The following is a 22,869-nucleotide window of genomic DNA, read 5'->3' on the forward strand; positions in this document are numbered from 1 at the left end:
AGGTATAGGTCTCAAATGTGCCTATGTAATTCCTCCTTTTGAAAATTTTAGTAATGTTAAAAACTAAACAGATAAAAAGGTTTCCCAAAGAAAGCAGAGATCCTTTCAAAACAATCCTAGTTTAACAAAACTATTATGTAAACTTTTCATTTGTGTTGCCTATAACAGTTTTAATTTTTTTACAATTAAATACAGACTGTCTACTATTTACTTATATGTTAATAATATTAATTGTAAATTATACATATGATTGCATAAATAAGTGCAAGGTGGTATCTGCGAGTTCCTAGACTAAGTAAAAAAATGGCCATCAACTTCTTCTAAAATAAACATAATGATACATACCCCTTGATCACAACACCTCAAAAGCATTTGAAAAGACCTTTTCTTGAAGAGTATCTAGTACTGCTTGTGGCAGTGCTTGGATGCCTTCTGTATAAAAAAATATATATATAGCCTTTCAGCTTCAGTTTCTTTTTGGGGGAACAAGGCAAAGTTGCATGGAGGTAAGCTAGGGAAGTGTGAAGGTATGGAATGACTATGAGTCATTCAAGTGTGAGTTGGTAAGTTGTCATGTGCAACAACCAATTTCTTGTATCTTACATGTTTTACAAAGTAATATGACTATTCAACGTTAAGCATCTACATTATATATGTTACACTTGATATAGTAGCATGTAGCATTGTCTGCTCTTGTCATAAACAACTAAACATCCAACAGCATACAGTGAACTGCACCTAGTATTCTTGACTTCTGTAATCCTCAGGAACTGATTAATTGATCATGACTGACTAATGGTATTTTACCTCGCCTCTTAAAAACTCCTACTTTCAGTATGTTACTTTAACATGTTATTAGCAGATTCAACTAATTTTAATTAATTGTAAAAAAAAATTACTAAAACAAAATCAATCTAGATACTTATTTGGAAAAATAAATTAATATCTTTTGAAGACGTTACCTGTTACATTATTGAAAGTTAAAAAAAAAATGTTTTCAGTTTGTTATAAACTTCTTTCTGTCAATGTCTCGCTGTACATCATATTGAAATGCTTACTGAAATTATTTTGAAAGGTATAAACAAAAAAATAATATAGTTCCAAGTAATGCAATAAAATTATATTAATCAAAAATCTCTAGCATTCTCTGGGAATTAATGCATGTAAATATAATTGCAACAGTAATGGTAACATTACAAAAAGCACCAGTGTTAACATTTGTATATACTAATATATTGGCCTTCCTGTCATGTAAAGTTTTGTAGATTTGTTTAATTTTTGTTTTTTATTGAGATTGCAAAATTAAAATACAATAATGTATGTATTCTTGTCCATATGAAAAATAACATTTTTTTATGAATGTCTTTTAGAACACTATATCTATCTTTCTCATGTGAACTGTCGTTGATTAGCATTGTAGTGCTAATGCACAACACCATTAAAAATGTTTGTGGAGTGATAGATATTGAGGCCCGTGAAACCTACATTATAAATAGGCTTTATATATAAGGAAAAGTATAAGTTCTATACTGTCACTATCATTTTCATTAATACAATTTCAGATGTATGTCCACATTGAATTTGATAATTTCATTCCACTTTTGTGAGGTTTTATTACTCAATGTTTATTTTTAAATTCATCTACTGTATTTGTCAAACATATTGTAGCATATAGATTTTTATCTCAAGAGAAGGAATCTGGCTTAAAAACTAAAAATTAATTTTGAAATATTACATTTTATTTATATAAAATTTTATAATAATTTATTTCTTTCTTTGATTTTTGTCCTGTATTACTGACAAATAAGCTGTCAAACCTGAAACAAGAGAAAATCTTTATTTAATTACTTGAGTTAATCCTTCGTTAAAATCTATAAAAAATGACATTATGACAGCCTTTGTTATTTTTCATAATTTATAATTTCTCGCTTAGACTTTTGGCCAATACACAATTACCTTTGATGACACTAGAGCTTAACTGTACCAATAATAATTGGAGCCATAATATATATATGTATCTCCTGTAGGTTTGTGATGTGTATAACTGGAAAGCTTCCATAGGTTGTAACTGTTAGATGAGTGGCATGCAACAATGTAAAGCTTCAAATTGTATATTTTTTAAATTGTTAAATGTGGTAAATAAGTTTGTAGCTATGATGTGATTGGTGCTTCTACTGGCCTTTGTAGCTACATAGTGTTGTATGCAAAGTTATACAGGTGTTTCTAAAATGGTAGACTGGCTATATTTTTTCTGGTTTTTGCTCGTAAAACTAAACAAAATATATTCTTAGGAAAAATGACAATTTCTCTTTCGTTTCCCCCTGCTCGCCCTTTTGTTATTTCTATATAAAAATTTATATTTCAAGTTCAGATAGATAAATCATATTAAAATTTGGTAAGCATATTTGTAATAAAGTTTTAAAATTAACAAAAAATCAGGACTTAAATACCTTTGCAAATTACAAAATGGCGGCCATGTTTATTTTTCAATCCATTATATCTGTATAAATATTAGTTTTATCAGAATTATGTTATTTACTAAAATATTAAGCCTTTTATTTTGAACAAAATGACGATTTTATTTTTGAAAATCTGTTAACAAATAGGAGAGTTATGGCAGAAAATTTAAATTATGTGTCTGTTTTCATGTCCTCCACTTTATGTTCAATTTGATGAAATATTGTTTTTTATTTCTTGTTAATTCCAGTATTGTAAATTAGTATCAAGTTAAGTAATAATTTCGAGTAGAATCCGAAAAAGTATAGCCAGCCCACCATTTTAGAAACACATCATGTTCAGTGATAATGACAAGAAGATAAGGAAATAAGGATTACACACCATTATTACAAAACATAAAAAACTTTCATATCCCAAATTTTTGCTATCTATTCAAATTGGCATCTGTGTAGAAAAGTATGAAACCAATTTGTATAAAAAATCTGTACTGTTTCAAATGTCTCCATATAATCTTAAACTTAATTGAATTCTCTAGCCCTTTAGCTCTAGTAAAGGTGATTGAAAAGGAAGTTTTAAGAAGCTGGAAGTCAAGGTTTGAATGAACTGTAGGTTAGTTGAATATAAAAGCATTACTTTAAACACTAACTTTTTCTCAACCAAGAAAAAACTTATCACAGAATTAAGATGTATTCTGTTTTCAGTATAAGGTTCAAGTGCTTGAAGTGAAGTACATTTCATATGTACACCTTAACCCTCCTAATCCTATGGATGTCATATTACAAATTGACGGACTAAGTCATTGAAGAAATTTTCTGTTATTTTATTTAAATGTATATTTATTGTAGATTCCTTTACTGTTTATAATGTTTAGTCAATGATAATTATTCTTTTTCATTTTCTATTATGATTTTTTATTTTATTTTGAATAACAAAAAGGTAATATGATTCGGTGGAGTTGATCTCCCATAATGTATCTTTTTATCTGTAGCAGCAAGTATTAAACAAAATGCCAATCTTTGTGGCATAGTGATAGTGTCTCAGCCAGAGGTCCCAGGTTCAGATCCTGGTAAGCCATGACCATTTTTCATATACTATAAAATTCCATTTCCATATCCCACACACAAGGTTCAAGCTTATGTGGTGATAAGTGGTCTGGAATTTTCATAGCTCCTCATAATGAATATAACAATTGATGTAAGTAAACGTCAACAAAATTAGTTATTAATTATTTGTAAAACTTAAAATGTTTGTATGTATTGCTCATTGTAACACAATGGTTTATATAATGCTGTTTTTCTGATATTCATCATAGGAAAACATCAGTTAATTAAATCAAAAAATAATATATCTACTTTATTCTAAAGAACATTAGCTCACACTCTCCCATTTACATTGTGTCTCTGCACTCTTGTATCATTCTTATCAAGATGCAGGTTTCGTAAAAGCAGTTTTTTTCATATGGAAAATATTTTTTGTTGGCTATTTTATATCTTAAGTAAAAAAAAATATACTAGAGAACATGAAATAAAATAATATTTTTCACTTTTTTAAGGGGGGATTGTACACCTCATATAATGATAATTTTAACCTCGTTCATGCACCTTTTCCACATCTATAACAAATAAAGAGCCATGGGTTTTTTTATTATTTTCATTGCACTTTTTTTATCTACTTACGTAGAATTATTAGTTTTAATAAAACCAAACTATTTTTACTATATTTTTGAAAATTTTCTAAAACAACCATTTTTTCCAGCACAAAATACTTTTTTAAATATTTCAATACATAGTTATATGCAAACATCTACTTATATATAATAAAATAGGGCTGTGAATACCTGGTAAAAATTTCAATTCTCTATCGTTTATGGTTTTTGAGAAAAAGGTACATGAAGAAAAATATTTTTTGAAAAATGTAGTTACCTGGAAACAGCATTTCAAATTAAGACTAACTATTCAGAAAGAAGTGCTGAGTAGTTGACTTACTTAAGATAATCCTGCACCATATGTTCTGTCATATTCATTTTGTTTTTCCTTTCTGTTGCCTTTTCTTTATTCTTTCTTCTGAAGAATGCATTTTAATTTCTGTGGCTATTCTTCTGCGATCAACATCTTTTAGGATAGCGACACCAACTTTTAACTTTATCTTTTCACTAACTTTTAATCGCTTAGCACATCAATTTTCCTAATGCCCCTTTATTAAATGCAATCACAGCATCATTAACACCAATCTACTGAGTCACTGTTCCTACATAAATAGTGTTTGCAATTCTCTTCCAAATCATTGAAAGACTCATTTGCATTCTGAGTTTTCCCATAATGCATTTCTACAACAAAACTTCATTAATTAGAGCTGCAAAAATTGGCTTTATTTTTTCCATGATTCCCTTGGAATGAATGCTTACATGAATAAAGCTCACCAGTTATTAGTGCTATACTGAATCCACACCATGAGGTAGGACCTTTGGGTGGAAAATAGTTTTGTAGATTTGAATCGGTTGAAACTTTATGTAAATATATAGCCCATATTGCTTTTCTCATTGCTGTGATATTGTCACAGTTTTCCCTAATGGCATTTCCATAATAACGCTGAAGGTTATCAACCTCACAATTACAGCGTACGTTTGCCACCCATTCCTGTACCATCTTAAAGTTTTACCCCTAGATTTCTTTTGCACTGTGCTCGCAGACAACTCCTCATACATGGCCTATCAGCTTTCTCTAGATTAACTGCTGGCCCATATGGCTGTGATTCTAATACTACATTGTTGTTTTAAAATCACCCTCTCCCAGATAAGTGAATACACTACTACAATTCATGTTAAGTGATTAAAAATAGCCTTTGCACCTTTAACTTCCATGTCACTAGATGAGCGCTTCATAATTTAATTTGCGGTACTGCTCATGTTTCAAGGTCAAAATATGATTATTATTTTGTTAAAATATGTTCTCTTGACCATATTTTGACAAGCAATGGACAACCACAACTTTTCTTGTTTGTACTAATGTTGCAGTAACATTACCATTTATAGAGGTATGGCCTCTTTTTTGCCAAGTACCACTGACACCTACTGCTATATCTATATGTCCAGTTTCGTCAGTTACTTCCTTCACGGCATCAACCATACAGTTCTCTGCTACATTATTAACTGAACCTGAAATTATCCTGTTAAATTTAGAGAACCTAGAAGACAGTCCTGGTTGTGTCAAGAACAAGCATAAGTTTGGCATCATTGTAACCTTTGCCTATACAACGAAGGCCATAAAATAATTTTGTGTTATTATCATGTCCATTGTTTATGCTTACTATTCATGAAAGCTTTTTCAGTAACAAAACTGCTACAAGAAATAACAATTGATGCACAGCCTCTCCTACAATTTAATTTTTCTATCAAACTAATTGTTCCTTTTTTACATTTAGCACAAATGATGAGTTCTTGACCAAGAATGCTGTTATGTACAGAGTGGCACATGAAATAATCCAACATGTGTTTTGGCAATAATTGTTAAAATTAATAATTATTAATGTCTTTTATGTTGGTAGAAAAGATAGAAGTTCATGAATATTAGTTTCTTCTCTTTCCAAGTGCACTGTTTGTGAATCATTCCAAGATGGCTGACAAAGGAAGACTGACTGTAAACAGCACGTAAAGGCTGTGTTATTTTTAATGAAAGGAAAAGTGTGGTGCTTACATAAAGACTGTTTCATGCACATTTTCAAACTCTGTGGTCACCCTCATTTAAAACAATATGTAGTCTTTATGAAAAATTTAATAGTGATGGTTCAGTATTTGAGAGTAAGTGCGAATGGTGGCCTACCAGTGTTCACGCTCCACAGAATGTTGAAGCTGTCAGAGCGTGTTGCTGAGAATGCCGGGAAAATCAACAAGAAAAGCAGCAGTACAATTTGGGATTTCTAGGCAATCTGTGCAGCGAATTTTAAAAACTGATTTGCATTTATATCCATACACAATAACAGTATTGCCAAAATTAACGGTTGATAACAAACATCAAAGAATGGCATTTGCTGAATGGGCTTTGAACCAAGACATATTGTTGAACAATGTTTGGTTTTCAGATGAGGCACATTTTCACTTAGATGGGGTTGTTAATAAAAAAATGTGCATTTTTGAGCTTCTGAAAATCTACACGTGCATCACAGTCCAAGAATTACGGTATGAGCTGCTACCTCAAGTCATGGGGTAATAGGGCCATTCTGTTTTAAACAAACAGTTAACAGTGAAAGTTTTCTAAACATGCTGCACAATAATTTTGTTCACAAAATTGGTTTCAATTAGAAAATGAGTGGCTCACGCAGGATGGAGCCAGACTAGACAGCTAATGTTGTTTTAGAGTTTCAGCGTGAAATCTTTAACGCAAATGTCATTTCAAACCATTTCCTAATCATTTTGCTGGTGGACAGAACTTGCCCCTGAACAGTTTTGATTTGAATCCTGATTATTTTCTTTGCGAATTTCTAAAGGAAAACTTTTCCCTAACCATCCTGATACAGTAATGGAACTGCGATTGCTGATCATTGTGGCAGGCAACGAAATAACTGAGAATATGTGTCATTAAGAACATAATCTCGAGGTATATAGTGAACACCTTGTATTTTACTATTCTCTATTGCGATTCAAGTAAATATTTTTTAACAAAACCAAATGTTGAATCATTTTGTGCGCCACTCTGTATAATAACATAAGTGGTAGAATAATGACAGTTATTACCTTCATTATTATAAGAAGAGTTTAGTTTAAAGTAAGATATAAAAAATTCCAGAACTATTCAGGTCAGTCACATTGTCACTTTAATTGCCAGTCAAATGCTTTTCTGTTGTAGCATTTGAAACTAATATTTTTTTGCTGCTTTCCAAGAAATTTCCTTTTCTTAAATAATTTTGAATGCCTACCCATCTTTTTATTTATAATTAGTTAAGTGGTACATGATATTAGCAAAAATATCTCACAAATACAATAACTCAGACCTATTAAACAATCATAAATCATAACCTTGTAATCAAAACAACTGTATCACTACCAACTAAAAAAAAAAATTCAATACAAAAACAAATTAATTTTTTCTACTAAATATGTAATAATAAATGTCAAAGCACATAAAAATAATTCTACAAACAAAAACTGAAATTTGGGAAAATGATCATTTTTTTTTAAAGTATCTGTAATAAAAATATTTCTACATGTACTTGACATGAAGACATAATTTTGGTGGCATTGGAAAAAGGAAATTTTAAACTATGTTATAAGGTTAAAACCCAAAATAATACTTTTTTTAGTTTGTCCATTGTAATCCCCCTTTACAGTTTGTGTTACTTAAGTAACGGTATATGGTTTTAAATTGGCATTGAATTCAAAAAATAAAAATTAAAGGTGTTGAAAAAATATTAATTGTTGAATTTTTTAAAATTTATTTTATATTTAAAAAAGGTTGATTACAAATTTGTAATACTTTCTGTGCATTGGTTATTTATTCTTATATAGTGGAAAAATAATACATGAAAAAAGTTGCCTAAGATTTATTTTTTGAGATGGTGTAATTTATAATGAAGTTTATTGTAAAATTGTCATTATATGTTTAAATAAACGAAAAAAGTTTTAAAAATGAAAAAAATAGTATTTTTAAATTTTTTTCTGCTCCTCATCTACAGAATTACCTTCCAAGAATTTTTTTTTATTTTACTATATTTAGTATGTTAAATGGGAGAAAATTTTTAAAAATCCACTAAAAAATGTACAACCAATAACATTTACCTAAAATTTCTTTTTTTGCCGTGAGGGGGAATTATGATGAAATATTACTGTAATATTATATCTTAAGTAAAACAAGTTTTGAAAAAATAAACAATATTTTTAAGTTTTGATTCGCTCCCCACCCCCAGTTCTGTATCCAAAGTATTTTTTGTTTCTGGGCCGTTTGCACTACTACTATACCTAGGAGACATTAAAAAAATTTGATTAAGAAATATTTAATAAATAAAAAAGTAGTTTTTAAATGATTTTTGTGGCAATTATTTTTTTTAAAATGGTAAGAGCATGCAAGCGTATACTGAACTTAATTTAAAATGGGGTTATGTTTGCAAAAGTTTGAGAAAATTATCCCTCAAAACCTCCCCATCTCCTAGAGATATTGACCCCAAAATGTTAACTATGAATTTCCCCTTATACACGAATATCTGTACAAAATCTTATCAAAATCGGTTTATCCAGTATCCAGTCGAATGTTATTAAGCTTCAAACATGTACATACATTCATGTGTACAATTATAACCCCTGTTTTTTTGTTTTTTTTTAATTTCTGGGTCATGAAACATCCAAACCCTGTCTCATTTTTGACTGATTACCATACTTTTCTTCTTGCAGCATAGCTCTAGAGCTATGATATCAGGAAATAACATATTTTGGATTCAATATTTTTAAATGAAAATGTGAGAAATTTTTATAAAAATTGATCTTAACAATTAGCCTTAGTTAAAAAAAAAAGAAAAATTAGTAATAACTAGTTATAAATCTTAATTTTTAATTAAAATAATGAATGACAATAGTAACCTTTAACCACCAAAGGACATAGAAGAAGATTGTGCAGATGATGATGATTGACTGTATGAGCCTGATGGAGGTCCACCGTAACCTCCTCCATAACCACCTCCTCCATAACCACCTCCACCACATGTATTGCATTGTGGATAGGAAGGTCGTTGATTTCCACATCCACCCTGGCATCTATGCAGTAAATATATGCTTTAGCAAGTTGAAGTGATTTTATATTTGTATAAAAATTTTATTTTGAAAAAAGTATCACAAAATTTAATTACTGTCTTACCAACAATGAGACAGATGGATAAAAGATTTCAGTTAACTGAAATTATTCAATTTGTTATTAGGGCAAGTTGTTTCAGTAAGAATTGTAGATTTTCCATTTGGAGTAATTGAGTGGTTTTCAGATTTTTAGAGAAACGTGTAAAAATATTTCCGAAACATACTCATAGAAGGAAGTAAAGTATTTTATTGGTAAACTGGCTGAGAAGTTGGCCACTGTTATGAAAAATGTCGGCTTAGCCTGCTCAATGATTTCTATTTTTGCTAACAACTTCTTTTACGTTGAAATATTAAATTATTTACATTTAATTATTTTTATTTTGCTATTTTTACATAAACGTATTTAAGAGCAAAACATAGAAACATAATATAGAGTGCATTTCTTTGATTTCGGTTGATAATATGATCCTGATATAACAAAAATTCACTACGTAATTTTTTCTCTTAAGAGAAAAGCTATTCATTATAGGGAAAAAATTGTATAGATAGAACATTTATAAATATTATTGAAACAATATTTGAATACTTAAGTTGTCAAGTTTGCATATCTTAACAATATGCTATTGACAGAAAATAACGTTTCTGAAATGTTGTTAGGTAACATTGTGTACTGCTGCTGCAAGCTCATATTAAAAATTTATCTCTACCAAATAAATATTTAATTTGAGTCGAATAGTGTGGTATTCAAAAAGTTATGGATGGTTATTGAAAACAATACTACATTTCAGTAAATTCAGATCTTACTCTACAAGAATTTTTCCCTGCAATTTTTAATTATTATTTATGAAATCTGTTTCTTTCACATCGAAAGAAGCTGAATTTTAATATGTAAATTTATATTAATAAAAAAATCATATTTAACTCAATGTTCATATGAGGGCATTGGTTAAATATAAATCTATTATCAGGATGTATATTTATAAAATAAAATTAAGATGACTGAAAGCTTATTTCTTTTAACTGGTGAATTCAAATGCACAGTATTCCTGATGAGTACTTTAAGGTTTCATAACACTCTAAATATCAAAGTTTATGTAAATGTCCTGTATATTAAAAGTCATAGTAGTTGGATTCATCTGATAATTTTGATTCTTATGAAAGATAAAAAAAACATGTTTTTAAATATATAGTTCATAAAAATATATAATAAAATAATTAAAATTTGATAGAAATAAGTAGATAAGAAAAGGCTGTAGGAGAATGTTAAAAATCAAATGGGTAGATAAAGTGTCAAATGAAGAGGTGTTGTGGAAAATAGATGAAGAAAGAAGCATTTGGAAAAATATAGCTAAAAAAAGAGACAGACTTATAGGCCCAATATTAAGGCATCGTGGAATAGTCGCTTTAATATTGGAGGGATAGGTAGAAGGAAAAAATTGTGTAGGCAGGCAACGTTTGGAATATATAAAACAAATTGTTAGGGATGTAGGATGTAGGAGGTGTACCGAAATGAAACTGCTAGCAATAGATAGGGAATCTTGGAGAGCTGCATCAAACCAGTCAAATGACTGAAGACAAATTAAAGAAATAAGTAAAAAATAATATATATAATAATATAAAAAACATCAAATTCATTAATTCTAATATTCACTACTTCTATTACTTTTTGTAATACTAGCAGTAAATAATCAGTTTTATTAAAAGAAAAATCAGAAAAATTGTTTCCTTCCTATATTTAAACATTTTTAATTTTAATGTATTAATCTGATGAAGTAGCTATTTCTATGAAAATGTTCATAAACATATTGTACTTGTACACTATGTTCAATTATACAACTTGTTTTCAATGGAACTGAAAAGCAGTTAGAAGTTTTTATTAGAATAACAAACAATTTTAATGTTATTCCATTGCTAGTATGTTTTACCATAAATTATTCATTAGTAATATTGCTTTTTGTATGTTCTAAACATTTTATGCTGTTTACTAAATAGGGAAAAAATAAATTTTTTTGTATACGTTACTATAAACACCCAAAATTTATTATATCTGAATCATACATTTAATTAAAAATTTAGTTTTTACAAACATAATATAATTAAGAAACTAGAATAATATAGTTATTTTTTGACAAAAAGCCATCTTTGCTGACTCAAATTATAACTAGATCTTGGAGCTATACTTCCTTGTAAGACTGGTGTTGTAATTTTTAGTATGGATTTATCAAAACTTTTTAATGTACAAAATAAAATTTACAATGTATTAGGTTTTAAGGCAGCTGAATTTTCTAAATTATGTAAACTAATATAGTATAATCTAGTTTATCAGTATTAATTGCAAAATCTTGAATATAATTTTTAGGATATCTGTTCCCCAAATAAATAATGTATGCTTTCAATTCTAGTAGAAAGTTGAAATTTGACATGTAGATTTGCCATTCAATTAATTTTTTTTCATCAGTGATAAAACTAACATTTTGTAAAGAGGTTTCCTAAAAAAAAGATTCTTTAAAGTTATATTTACTTTATCTTACAGATGATTAACATTTTACCAGCAGGGATATGTTTAATTCTGTTAGTATTCAACAGGTACACCCAAGTTGTCAGAATTTTTGTTGAAGTTTAAGTTAGAGGGAATAACCTAACTTCATTTCAAAGAACCTCTCATTTTGTGGTAATACACAAACAGTACTGAAAATGTTAGTAAAAAACTACAACTTTGTAATTATTTAAAGAGGTAGAAAAGCAACTATAATTTGTATTGCAAATACAGAGAATTTTAATTTCTGGAGCGTAGTAATTTTTTTCTTTGAGTTAATATATTGAGTGTAGAATAATCTCTATTGATTTTCTTCAACTATTTGAATTCATACAAACAAATCTATGATTCAGTGTGATGGTGAGTCATTTGACAAATGTTTTTAGTATTTGTGCTTCATTCAGACTATTAAACTTTATTATATAATTGGGTCACGTAGTAACAAAAAAAAAAAAACATGAAGAAGTGATGAAGAATTGTAACCTCTGGTGAATAGGTACAGGGTTCTGAGAAGTGCCTCTCAGTATTGGTGTTTTGACAGTGGTATTTTACAAAAGAGATGATCATCCTTTGCATGTTGTAATTTTAATTTGAATGTTTTTATAAGAGTGAACAGTTCAAATATTTGCTTTATACTACTTTAATAGACTTTCATTTTACAGTCAATAATATCATGAATCATCTGATAAATATACACATCAATCTTTTTCTATGCAAGAATAATACTAGAAGACCAATTCAGCATGACAGTGACCTCTTCTGTTGTTATTTATTACAATCCATCTAAAATTGCATCACCTTTTATGAGGGGCTAGAATTTTGAGTACTTTCACAAGAATCAATGTTTTTAACTTAAACTTACAAAAAAAAAAAAAATGAATAAAGAAATGGGTTGAATGACATTTTCAAGCATGTCCACATACACACAACTATCTATAACCCAGAACAAAGATAGTGCTTGGTACTTCAGAGATAGATCTTGATATTCAAGATCTTTTAAGTATTAAGAGCAAGTGACATTGCATAACATGAGTACTTCAGATTTTAGTGGATGATGAGCAAAATGGAAGATATGAAATGCTGTTTGTTGAAGCATGCTGTGTAGATTGATAAATTTAAAATGAATTGATATATAACTGAATTTTAAAGCAAAATCATGAAGCACCTCTGTCTTGATTGATGGGAATTATCATCAACTATAAATATATAAAATAATATTACTTCATGTTTAATTAGTTTAAAAAGAATATTTAGTAAATTATCCCTTACCCTCCTTGGCCATAATAAGAAGGTTTTACAAAAACTGGAATTGGCACAACAAATGATGATTGTCCATAACCTTGCTGGCATGAATTACAGTATGGCTGCTTTTTTTTAAAAGTACGTTTTACACGCTTTATTAGTGTACTGTTGTTGGAGTTATCTTTTTCTTCCTCTTCTTCCTGAAACAAAGAATAGTACTGTTACAAAAATGTATTTTAATTTTTTAATAATTGTAAAGTACTACTTTACAATGTAAGTACATAAAAAATCCCTTTCAGTATGCCGGAAGGTTGAGGTAGATTTCGTCGGTGCCAAATACGGGATAAAAAAGATTTCCACCTTTAAGTTAAACTTCAAATTTATTCAATATAACAATGGTTGAAAAAATTTTCACATAATTAGCATACGACAAGCTCCATCTTCTTACAATTCCAGCAATATTTTAGTTATCCTTTGCCGTAAGGGTTGCTCGTATCAAAAATTGTTTCAGTCAAAAGTTTTAGGTAATATTTAGAGGACTAATAATCACTTAAAACCGATTCGATACTGTGTCTATTAAGGAAGGTATGACTTTTTTTTTAATTTGAAACCCCCATGTTTTCCACCTCCTAGGCCAATGGTTGGTGATATCAAAAAAGTTTACTTAGATAAGTTTTAGACCCTTATTCAAAGAATAATAAGAACTTTAAATGAATTTGACATTTTACTTAATAAGAAAGTTATAGCGATATATTTTTTTTCTGTTTTTTTTTGGGGGGATGTGAAACGTGAAGATATGTCAAAATGTTCTAGAAGTCGAATCATGATACCCATTACAATCTACCTAAAAAGTATGTTTAGTAATGTGAAATTTTTTTATTATAAATTAATCAAAGCTAATTATTTTTATTTTAATGTTAATGAATGTGCTGTGTCCAAGTGTACTCCACTCACTCTCTTATGTACTTGAAATTACTATTTTTATTAAATGCATCCTTTTTATCAGAGCAGTATTAATATTTAGAAGTTTTAGCATTCAATTAATCCCATTAAGGATTAGACCTTGAACAGTTTTGATTGAAATTATTGTACACTAGTTTTCGAGATATTAATAAAAATTGTTCAGATTAGTGTAATATTAAGAAATTTATCCTAGATGATGTGATAATACTTTATATGATTACACTTATTAAAGAATATTTGCAGATTGCATTTTCATTTGTATGAAAAACATTTTTTGAATAAGTATTCATGGAAGTAGTTTTCAGTCCTTGCAACAAGATTGGCAGACCCCGCTTGTAAATCCCCCAATCTAATGTATTGTCATTTAAGGTATTTTTAAATATATTTTGTCATATCTTAGGACACAGTACCTTGAACAGGGTTGAATTTTAATTATTGATAATATTAAATCTGTGATTACCCTATACTGATTTATCAAATCATGTTAAACATTTTTTTCTAAATAATGAAATTTGACTGTGTAAATTCATTTATGAATTTACACAGTTAAATTTCATTTTCAACTTTAACTCTAATGAACAAGTTAAAATTAATAATCACTGTGGAAGTATGCATTTATCACTAAGGATCGTTCAGCATGACAGATTTTTAATTCATTTTGATATGGAAAATATATATATTTTTGTAACAGCCAATGTGTTACTTTGATGTAGATTATAACCATTATAAGATAATTTTAACCACTTAATTGATAAAATGATTAGTATCATGAGCAATCAGCTGTTATTGCTATTATGTAATGCTGAAGAACCACAAACGATAATTTAATGCCCATTATTACTATTTCACATTAGATGTTGAAGTTAAATTAAGCATTGTCAGAAATTATTAATTGATGTTAGACTAACCAAACTGCAATTGGGCTTGTAATGCATTCTACTACAATGTAATTTCAAGATAAATTTTCAATTTATTCGTAACAATGCTCTATAAATGTAAACAATAGCATTTAATTACCAGTGTTATATTTCTGTAGACTTCAAGAATCATGTTGTAATCATTTTTTAATCTTAGTAATACTTTTTCTAGGAAGTGTTTAAATTCATCTCTTGTCAGTTTATTTAGCTCTTCTTCAATTTCTGGTATAAGTTTGTAAACATCCTCTGTTATGCTAGCATTTGAATCTACTATACTCTTCAGTACTGGTGTTGAGTCATTTAAATTTCCTATGAAAAGTAAAAAACAAACGAAAATAAACTTATCTATCAATTGTAAACTTATTTGTTTAAAGAAAAATTATATATTTATAGATTTAAGTTGAATAATTAATTCATTGCATTGTCAGACCGCTCTCATTTCACCAAAAGATAACTTTACGTATTCACGTAAAAGTGTTATTTTTAAGGTAGGAATCATTTGCATATATTAACAATACAAATTGGTGCTTTGGAATCCAACATGGTTGTTGACATGACTTAACTTGTCAGTGATGCAGTCAGTTACTCTTAAGCTCTTAGAGTGTATCTGATATTAGTTTTTGTATTATTTCATTATAAATGTTGATAGTTAATCCTGGCAATTCCAAGTTGAGATCAGTGATTGTATATTAAAAGAAAAAAAAAATTTCCATCTTCTATTCACAGCTTCTTAAAGTGCGATTAGAAAATCTGGTGAATGAGGCAAGTGTGTGGAAATAGTATCACATTCTTTGATTAAATTAAAAAGTTCTATTGGGCAACATCACCTCGAAAGTTGTAATAATGCATTTTTTGAGAATGGAAAGGCATTCTTATGATTGATTATTTCCTTGCTGGAGGAGAAACCATCAATGCAGAAAGGTACTACAAAAATTTTAATGCTCATGATACAGAATTATTAGTATCAGCTTTTCATTAAGCTGATGTGTCTGCTTCACAATAAATCACATCCTCACATTGCCCAAAATGTGGCAGAAAAGTTTTATGTGAGGTAGTGGACTGTCGTCTATATAATTAGGATCTTGTGGCATTTGGCTTTTTATATTTTTCAGAAATTAGAAAAATTTTTGAACTAGAAATTCATACAGACTAATAAGATCTAGCAAACTGTCACCAACTAGATAAAAAAACAGGCGTTAGAGTTATTCTTCTGAAGATCATCTAGTTTATCTCCTGATTTTAAAAATTCTTCTCTGACTGCAGAATAGCTTCAAAGTCATATATATAATTTAGAAAATTAGTAGACTTTGAATTATGTAAAAAATAGGTTAATGGGGTGTTTATCTTTGTTTCTTTAGAATTATTATTTATGGACTTTTAAGTATTTATCATATTTATTTTTGGTGAAAAATGAGTGCGATAAATCCCAGATGACAATGTGGTCTGCACCAGAGTAAAATAAACTTCCTTCAGTAGTCTGATAAAAAAAAAAAATGTTACATAGGTATGAAAAAATGTAAACATTAAGCTTTTAGTTTCTTGGTGAGGTAGGGAATATGATTTCATGTATATTATAATGTAATAGTTATATATATGAAAATATTTTGCATTATATTTATATATTTAATTATATAATATATATTAAAAAATAAGTCAACAAATCATGATTATTATGGGTTTGAATCCACTAATAGGTATTTAGGTTCTGTGTTCAAATCCTGATTACTGGCATTTTCCTGATTAATCATAATCAGGATCTGGCATAATCCTGATTACTGTGATTAATCCTGATTAGCTGGCATTTTTTCATGCCCTGAATATTCACCTAACATCAAAAAATAAAATTCGATTTAATCTGTTGTTTCTGGGGTAAAGATTAAAAAGTTATTTATTTCTTTGGCTGATTTATTATCACTTATTATCAAACTTAACAATATTTAGACATTTTAACCAATTCAATATTTATAAAAATATGGAAACAAATATTTTTTTTATCTTTGAAGGAAATGAAAATTGGAAAAAATCATTTCTTTAAATTTCTCTCAAACTTGCTCCTTTGAAGTTGTATTTAAACATAAAGGTGTTTAAATAAAATAAATATTTTGTTCATCAGAAAAGGCTTAGAGGATTTTACACGATAAAAACATTCTTTGACAAAATTAATATTTAGACAAATATTAATGGCTGAATATTGTTGGGGTCATACTTTTATGAAATTTGAAATCATAATTCAGTCCATTCAGCTTATTTTCTAAAAATGAAAGTTCAAGAGCTTGAATATTATGTTTCATAAATACCTAAATCTACTTTTGGAATATGAAATTCTACTAAAATAGAAGTTTAACATAAATGCATTTACAAACTGTATATCATTACTGTTTTATATATTATATTTTGTTAGTTGATAAATCTATTTAAAATAATCAGTTTTATATAAGAGTTCATTCAGATCTCATTTTTATATTAATTTGTTATATATTAATATATTAACTGCATAATTTTTTTTGCTTTGATTTTAATCATTAATAAATTTATTACAGAAATATTTTATAATGATCTTACCTGTGTTTAAAGAGTTGTATTTTCTCTCTTGGCAATAAGATAAATTTATTATTATACATAAAACTCCGACAGTCAGAGATGTAAACTTTAAGCAATCCATCTTGAGTCTGAAAGGAGGATGGGAATTCATTTCCCATTTATACATTTTTTGTTTTAAAATTACAAAAAAGTGAAATAATAGGATAAGCCAGAAAATGCTTTGGTAATTATAGATTATACCTCAGAGCTAGTGGCGTATACTTTTCAAGGTCATAGATTATGAATCTCATTGGTTTAAAAATGCTCATTATGTTAGAGGAATCTGCAATGACAGGAGGATTATACTTTATTAAAACATTATCCAAAATTGTTATTACTTAAATATTATGTCGTGTCTTTTTTTTCTGTTGATTAATATTTTTTTATTATTCATTCCTCATTTCTGTTAAAAATTAAATTATTGTTATTATTATTTTTTGTATTAAAAAATGATATTTTCTAAACAAAAATTATTTTTAAAGATTGATGAAATACTGATTGAAAACTGTACGGTAATTCAAAGCATTCGGAAAGTTTCTATGTACTGGAATTATGGAAGTTCAATGAAAAAACTTTCTTAATTATTACTGTATTTTTATTTCATTATTTTACAGAAACTGATATTAGAATAACTGGAATAGTTTATTGAAGGTGTTAAAAATTTACCTTCTGCAACATCAATTCACCACTGCACCAGTTTCAATTTTTTTTCAAAAACCAGCTGATGTACTGGAATGTCTCGTTCGTATGCCGTTATTGCGGTTTTTATTTCGTCAATCGTGCGTGGTCTGTTGGAATGCACTGCTTGTTTCGCTGCCCCCATAGAAAGTAATCTGGGGAGTCAAATCGGGCGATCGTGTAGGCTTCAAACTCCTCGAAATGATTCGTTCACCAAAGAAAGACATTTCGTAAAAAGGTCATTAACCTGTTAGCTGCATGCGCTGTGGTGCCATCTTGTTGGAACCAACCGTGAATGAAATCCACTTCTGCAAACTGACTTATGAAGTTTGATAAAACAGCGCAATAATGATCACTAATAACTGTATTTTCTCAAAAAGGTTGAATCCACAATGCGCGTTATACTCACATCCACCCAGACTCCAATTTTCGTTTGGTGTAAAGATTGTTCGAATAATTCATGGGGGTTAATTGTCAACAACAGTCGTGTATTTTGTGGATTAATATACTCTCCCGGATGAAACCACGCTTCATCTGTAAAAAACCTAATGTCGAGGATACCTACGGAATTTTGTTCAATACAATGTTTTAATCATTGCTAATAATTTAGTCTTTCGGCACGATCTGTAGGTTTCAGTTCTTGAACAAACATTACTTTATAGGAGAAAAGTTTCAATTCTTTTCTTACAGCTTTATCTGCTGTAGCAAGTCGATATCTTGCTGCTGTGCCAACTTACGCATTGACTTTGATGGACTTTCGGCCATAGCATCCGAAATATTAAGCAGCTTCTGATCGTTTATTTTAAGTAGTCTTCCATTTTGATCAGCCTCTTCTATAGAGCCTGTTGCCCGACATTTTTCGATAACAGTTCAAACTGCATTGCGGTGAGGAACAAGAGTATTTGGAAACTTTTCTGAAAACTTAATAAATCAGTATACTTGTAATAAATCAGTATACTTGTAAAACGTAATAAATCAGTATACTTGTCACCTTCACAAAAGACGTGTTCAACAAGAAAAATGCGGTTCTCTACCAACATAACCATTATGCTTTTCGCAATTATTAATTCCGATAAACGAAACATCATGAGACGAAACGAAGCACTTTCAATCACAACTCAACATCTGACGTCTTGTTTATTACTGAGCAACGTCCAACGAATCCAAAGGACAACCAACCTAACGCCGAAAGAACAGAATACACCACATAATTCTAAAGAATACTGCACAGCGATTTTCCGAAGCTTTGTATTTAATATACTGTGGGTACATTATTAGCCTATGATACAAATTCCAGTAACAAAAAATCCCTTTCAGCACGCCGGAAGGCGGAGGTAGATTTCACCGGTGCTAAGTAGGGGATAAAAAAGATTTCCACCTTAAAGTTAAGAAAAACTTCAAATTTACTTAATACGACAATGGTTGCTTGTGAAAAAATGTTTCACATATTTAGCATACGACAAGCCCCATGTTCTTACAATTCCAGCAATATTTTGAGCATCCCTTGCTGTAAGGGTTAGTCATATCAAAAATTGCTTCAGACAAAACTTTTAGGTAATGTTTAGAAGACACACCTGAAACCGATTTTATACTGTGCCTATTAAGGAAGGTATGGTTTTTTTGTCTTCGAAACCCTATATTTTCCACTCCCTGGACCAATGGTTAGTGATATCAAAAAACTTTACTTAGATAAGTTTTAGGCCCTTATCCAAAGAATAAAAGGACTTTAAAAAAATTCGATATTTTTCTTAATAAAAAAGTTATAGCGATATTTTGTTTTTTCGAAAAAGGACCCTCCCATTTTCACCCCCATTGTTCGATTTTGCCCATTAACGAACTCGACGGAGATTTTGGGTTGTTATATTTTATGCATCAATTTGAAAGTGATTGGCGCAAAATTACGGCAGTTATCATGTCCACACAAAAGAGAAATATATATATATTTTATCACGAAATTTTATCATTTGTATGGTGGCAAACTGATGGTGGTTATGGGGTTTGGGGGATGTGAAACGCGAAGATATGTAAAAATTTTCGGGAAGTCGAATCATGGTACCCATTACAATAGGTCTTATGAAATCTACCTAAAAATGCTTGTAGTGTATGGATGTTGGTATATACCGAATATTTCAGTGGTCAGAAATTTGAAAATTTATGTAATTTTTATTTACTTCAGATTTATGTTTTTTTTTTTTTTTTTTTTAATATAATACCCAGCTGAGTATTATATTGTTGATATAATATCAACTTATATCTCTGGCTTTCATGCATAAAGTTTTGGGATCAAATCCTGATCAAGATAGGCATTTCTCATAATGTACAAAACTTATTTATCATTAAGAAACTATCTTAAAGCTTCATCCAATTTCTGAAGTAAATAAATTAATAAAGCTCAATTAACTTAAATCAATTTTTGTTTTAACACAAATTAAAAATTCTGTCTGAAATTAATTTTTTCAGTTTTGAAAGATACGAATCTTCGAAAAACTTTCTCATATAAATTTTACTCTAAGAAGGGATAAATTATTTAATTAATATTATGCTGGCTTCTACTTTATCTTTGGTTCGATTCCTGAAATGATCTGGTATTTTTCAAGCAATCATTTCATCCATTTTATTTATCTCTTTGTCAAAATACGTGTGTAACATATTCAAGGTTGTATTGCTAAAGGAAAAAATAAAATAAAAATTTTAGACGCTATTGTTTTCCGTCTTGCTAATTAATTTACGAATCTTTCATTAATGAAGTAGCTTCCGGTTTAATAAAGTTGTTATTCCTTAGTAAGAATGTTCTCAAATTTATTTGTAAATTTAACGGCCAATTTCATTGTTAATCATAGTTTATCAATGTGCGTGCAAGCGTGCACTCGCACGTGTGTATTTCATGAGCAGAAGTATGTTTGATAATTTTTTATTTATTAATTTTTTTGGTGAGTGATAAGACATGAGTATTTACTATTCTACTCATGTACTGTATAAACTAGATTTAACAATTTTTGTGTATTTTTATTTGTTTATATTTTAATATTCATACAATTAATAAATAAATAAATTATTACAACATATATATTCACACGCGCGCGCGCGCCCCATAGTAGTTATATTTTCACTCATTAGCAAGATACTATTCGGTGTATATCCTTTGTTTAAGTTATTCAACGAACAAAACACATTACGAGATACATTCTGTGACTGACGACTGCAAACCGCATCCAAAATATTTCACCCCGAAAATTATATTTAACAAAACGTTTTTCTCTACCATTTCTCCATAATTGAAACAATTCGTACACAACACGTATATAAAATTATTATAATTTTGTGTATGTGTGTGTATATATAAAATATTGAAAAAATATTTAAAGGTCATTACATAAGCTCTGAGATCATTTCCTGCTATTGGTTGACACCTTTAGGTATGATTCAAGCCAGTTTTTAATTAGTTATTCAGTAATTTGAAGATTTCATGAGTGAACTGATAGTAAAAGAAGCAAAGAATTTTCAAGAGATACGTTTAACCGGGGAAAATTATTTATAGGCATCAAAAGTTTTCTTCATTATAGGAAGACTTGTATTGTCTTTTTCCATTGAAACTCATACTAAAAAATCTTAAATTCTGAAATAATATCTGTCCAAAGAAAAACGTTGTCTTTTTTGACGAATATTATAATCATATTAAGTTAAAATCCCAGGCATTACAAAATTATATTTCTTATAAACCAAGATAATTGTAATGTAATGTTCTGTTCAATCTATCGCAATTGTTAGAACGGGTACAATCCTCACTTTCGTGAGGATTGTACCCGTGTGAGGTACTTACTGTCCTTAAGTGAAATTCTATTTCTTATTTGTTTTATAAAAAATCCCTCACCGACTCAAGTTCATAAAATTTAAATAAAATGTCTACAGTCTAATTTTTTTTTTAAATTCTAATTTTCGATTAGGCTTTTGTTTAATATAAGTAATTGTAAACCAAAATTCAATTGCTTCATCGATTTACGTTAAAATATATATATTCATTAAATAACAGGTATATGGATTACAATAAATCTAAAAAATTAAAATTTTTTGTATCTGTTTTTTTAATTATAAGTTTAAACATGATATTAAAGAAAATCTAAAAATGCGTTGCTTTATTTCCAAATTTGTGTTAGGCATAACACAAATTCAGTTTAACTGAATTACTTACTTCATTTATTCATGCTGAACTAGTTACAGATTTTTAAATGTTTTCTTGTTTTATCGCACGAATTTTTTTAACATTTTGTTTGAAAGATGCAATTTAATTGTTCAAGCACATAATTTATCTTTAGTAGTGCAGACTAGAATTTAAGAAACTAAATAAAATATTAACAATGAAACGGAAGTTTCCATTTGTAAAAGAAGTACGCATATTTGTGTTATGGTGTTGTATTGCTATATATTTTGAATTAAATAACCTTTTTACATGTTTTCGTGTAACTAAGATATTATTTCATGTAAAATTTTGTTTCATTAATTTCATAGATATTTATTTTGTTTTCCAGAAATATTTTATCCGACTGCGCTTTGCCAAGGAGAGTTACACTTTCAAATCTGTTTATTCTTTTCTTAATTACTATGGGCTGGAAGTGAACTGATTTTAATAGAAAGAATACAAAATGTTACGGTCGTTATAATTTGGAATGAAACAGATATTGTCGGTACACGAACGGCCAATCTACAACTGCTAAGAATTTTTC

General features: G+C 28.8%; 1 protein-coding gene across 1 annotated transcript; it reads right to left on the reverse strand.

Moving 5' to 3' along the window:
- Positions 1-1,717: 1,717 nt before the first annotated feature.
- LOC142333591 (uncharacterized) lies at positions 1,718-17,603 on the reverse strand. Its single transcript, XM_075380916.1, has 5 exons — positions 17,453-17,603; positions 14,991-15,199; positions 13,038-13,210; positions 9,023-9,196; positions 1,718-1,817 (listed from the first exon to the last, which is right to left on the reverse strand). The coding sequence occupies exons 1-4, from the start codon at positions 17,595-17,597 to the stop codon at positions 9,025-9,027; spliced, it is 699 nt and encodes a 232-aa protein (XP_075237031.1). The 5' UTR covers positions 17,598-17,603; the 3' UTR covers positions 1,718-1,817; positions 9,023-9,024.
- Positions 17,604-22,869: the final 5,266 nt, after the last annotated feature.

Source organism: Lycorma delicatula, chromosome 1 (genome assembly GCF_047948215.1).
Source record: "Lycorma delicatula isolate Av1 chromosome 1, ASM4794821v1, whole genome shotgun sequence".
Classification (NCBI taxonomy): Eukaryota; Metazoa; Arthropoda; class Insecta; order Hemiptera; family Fulgoridae; genus Lycorma; species Lycorma delicatula.

Coding starts and splice junctions, on each gene's coding strand:
- LOC142333591 (XM_075380916.1), bottom strand. CDS start 17,597: ATGTATAAATGGGAAATGAATTCCCATCCTCCTTTCAGACTCAAGATG. Junction 15,200..17,452: donor ATACAACTCTTTAAACACAG/GTAAGATCATTA, acceptor TACTTTTCATAG/GAAATTTAAATGACTCAACA. Junction 13,211..14,990: donor TCTACAGAAATATAACACTG/GTAATTAAATGC, acceptor TCTTTGTTTCAG/GAAGAAGAGGAAGAAAAAGA.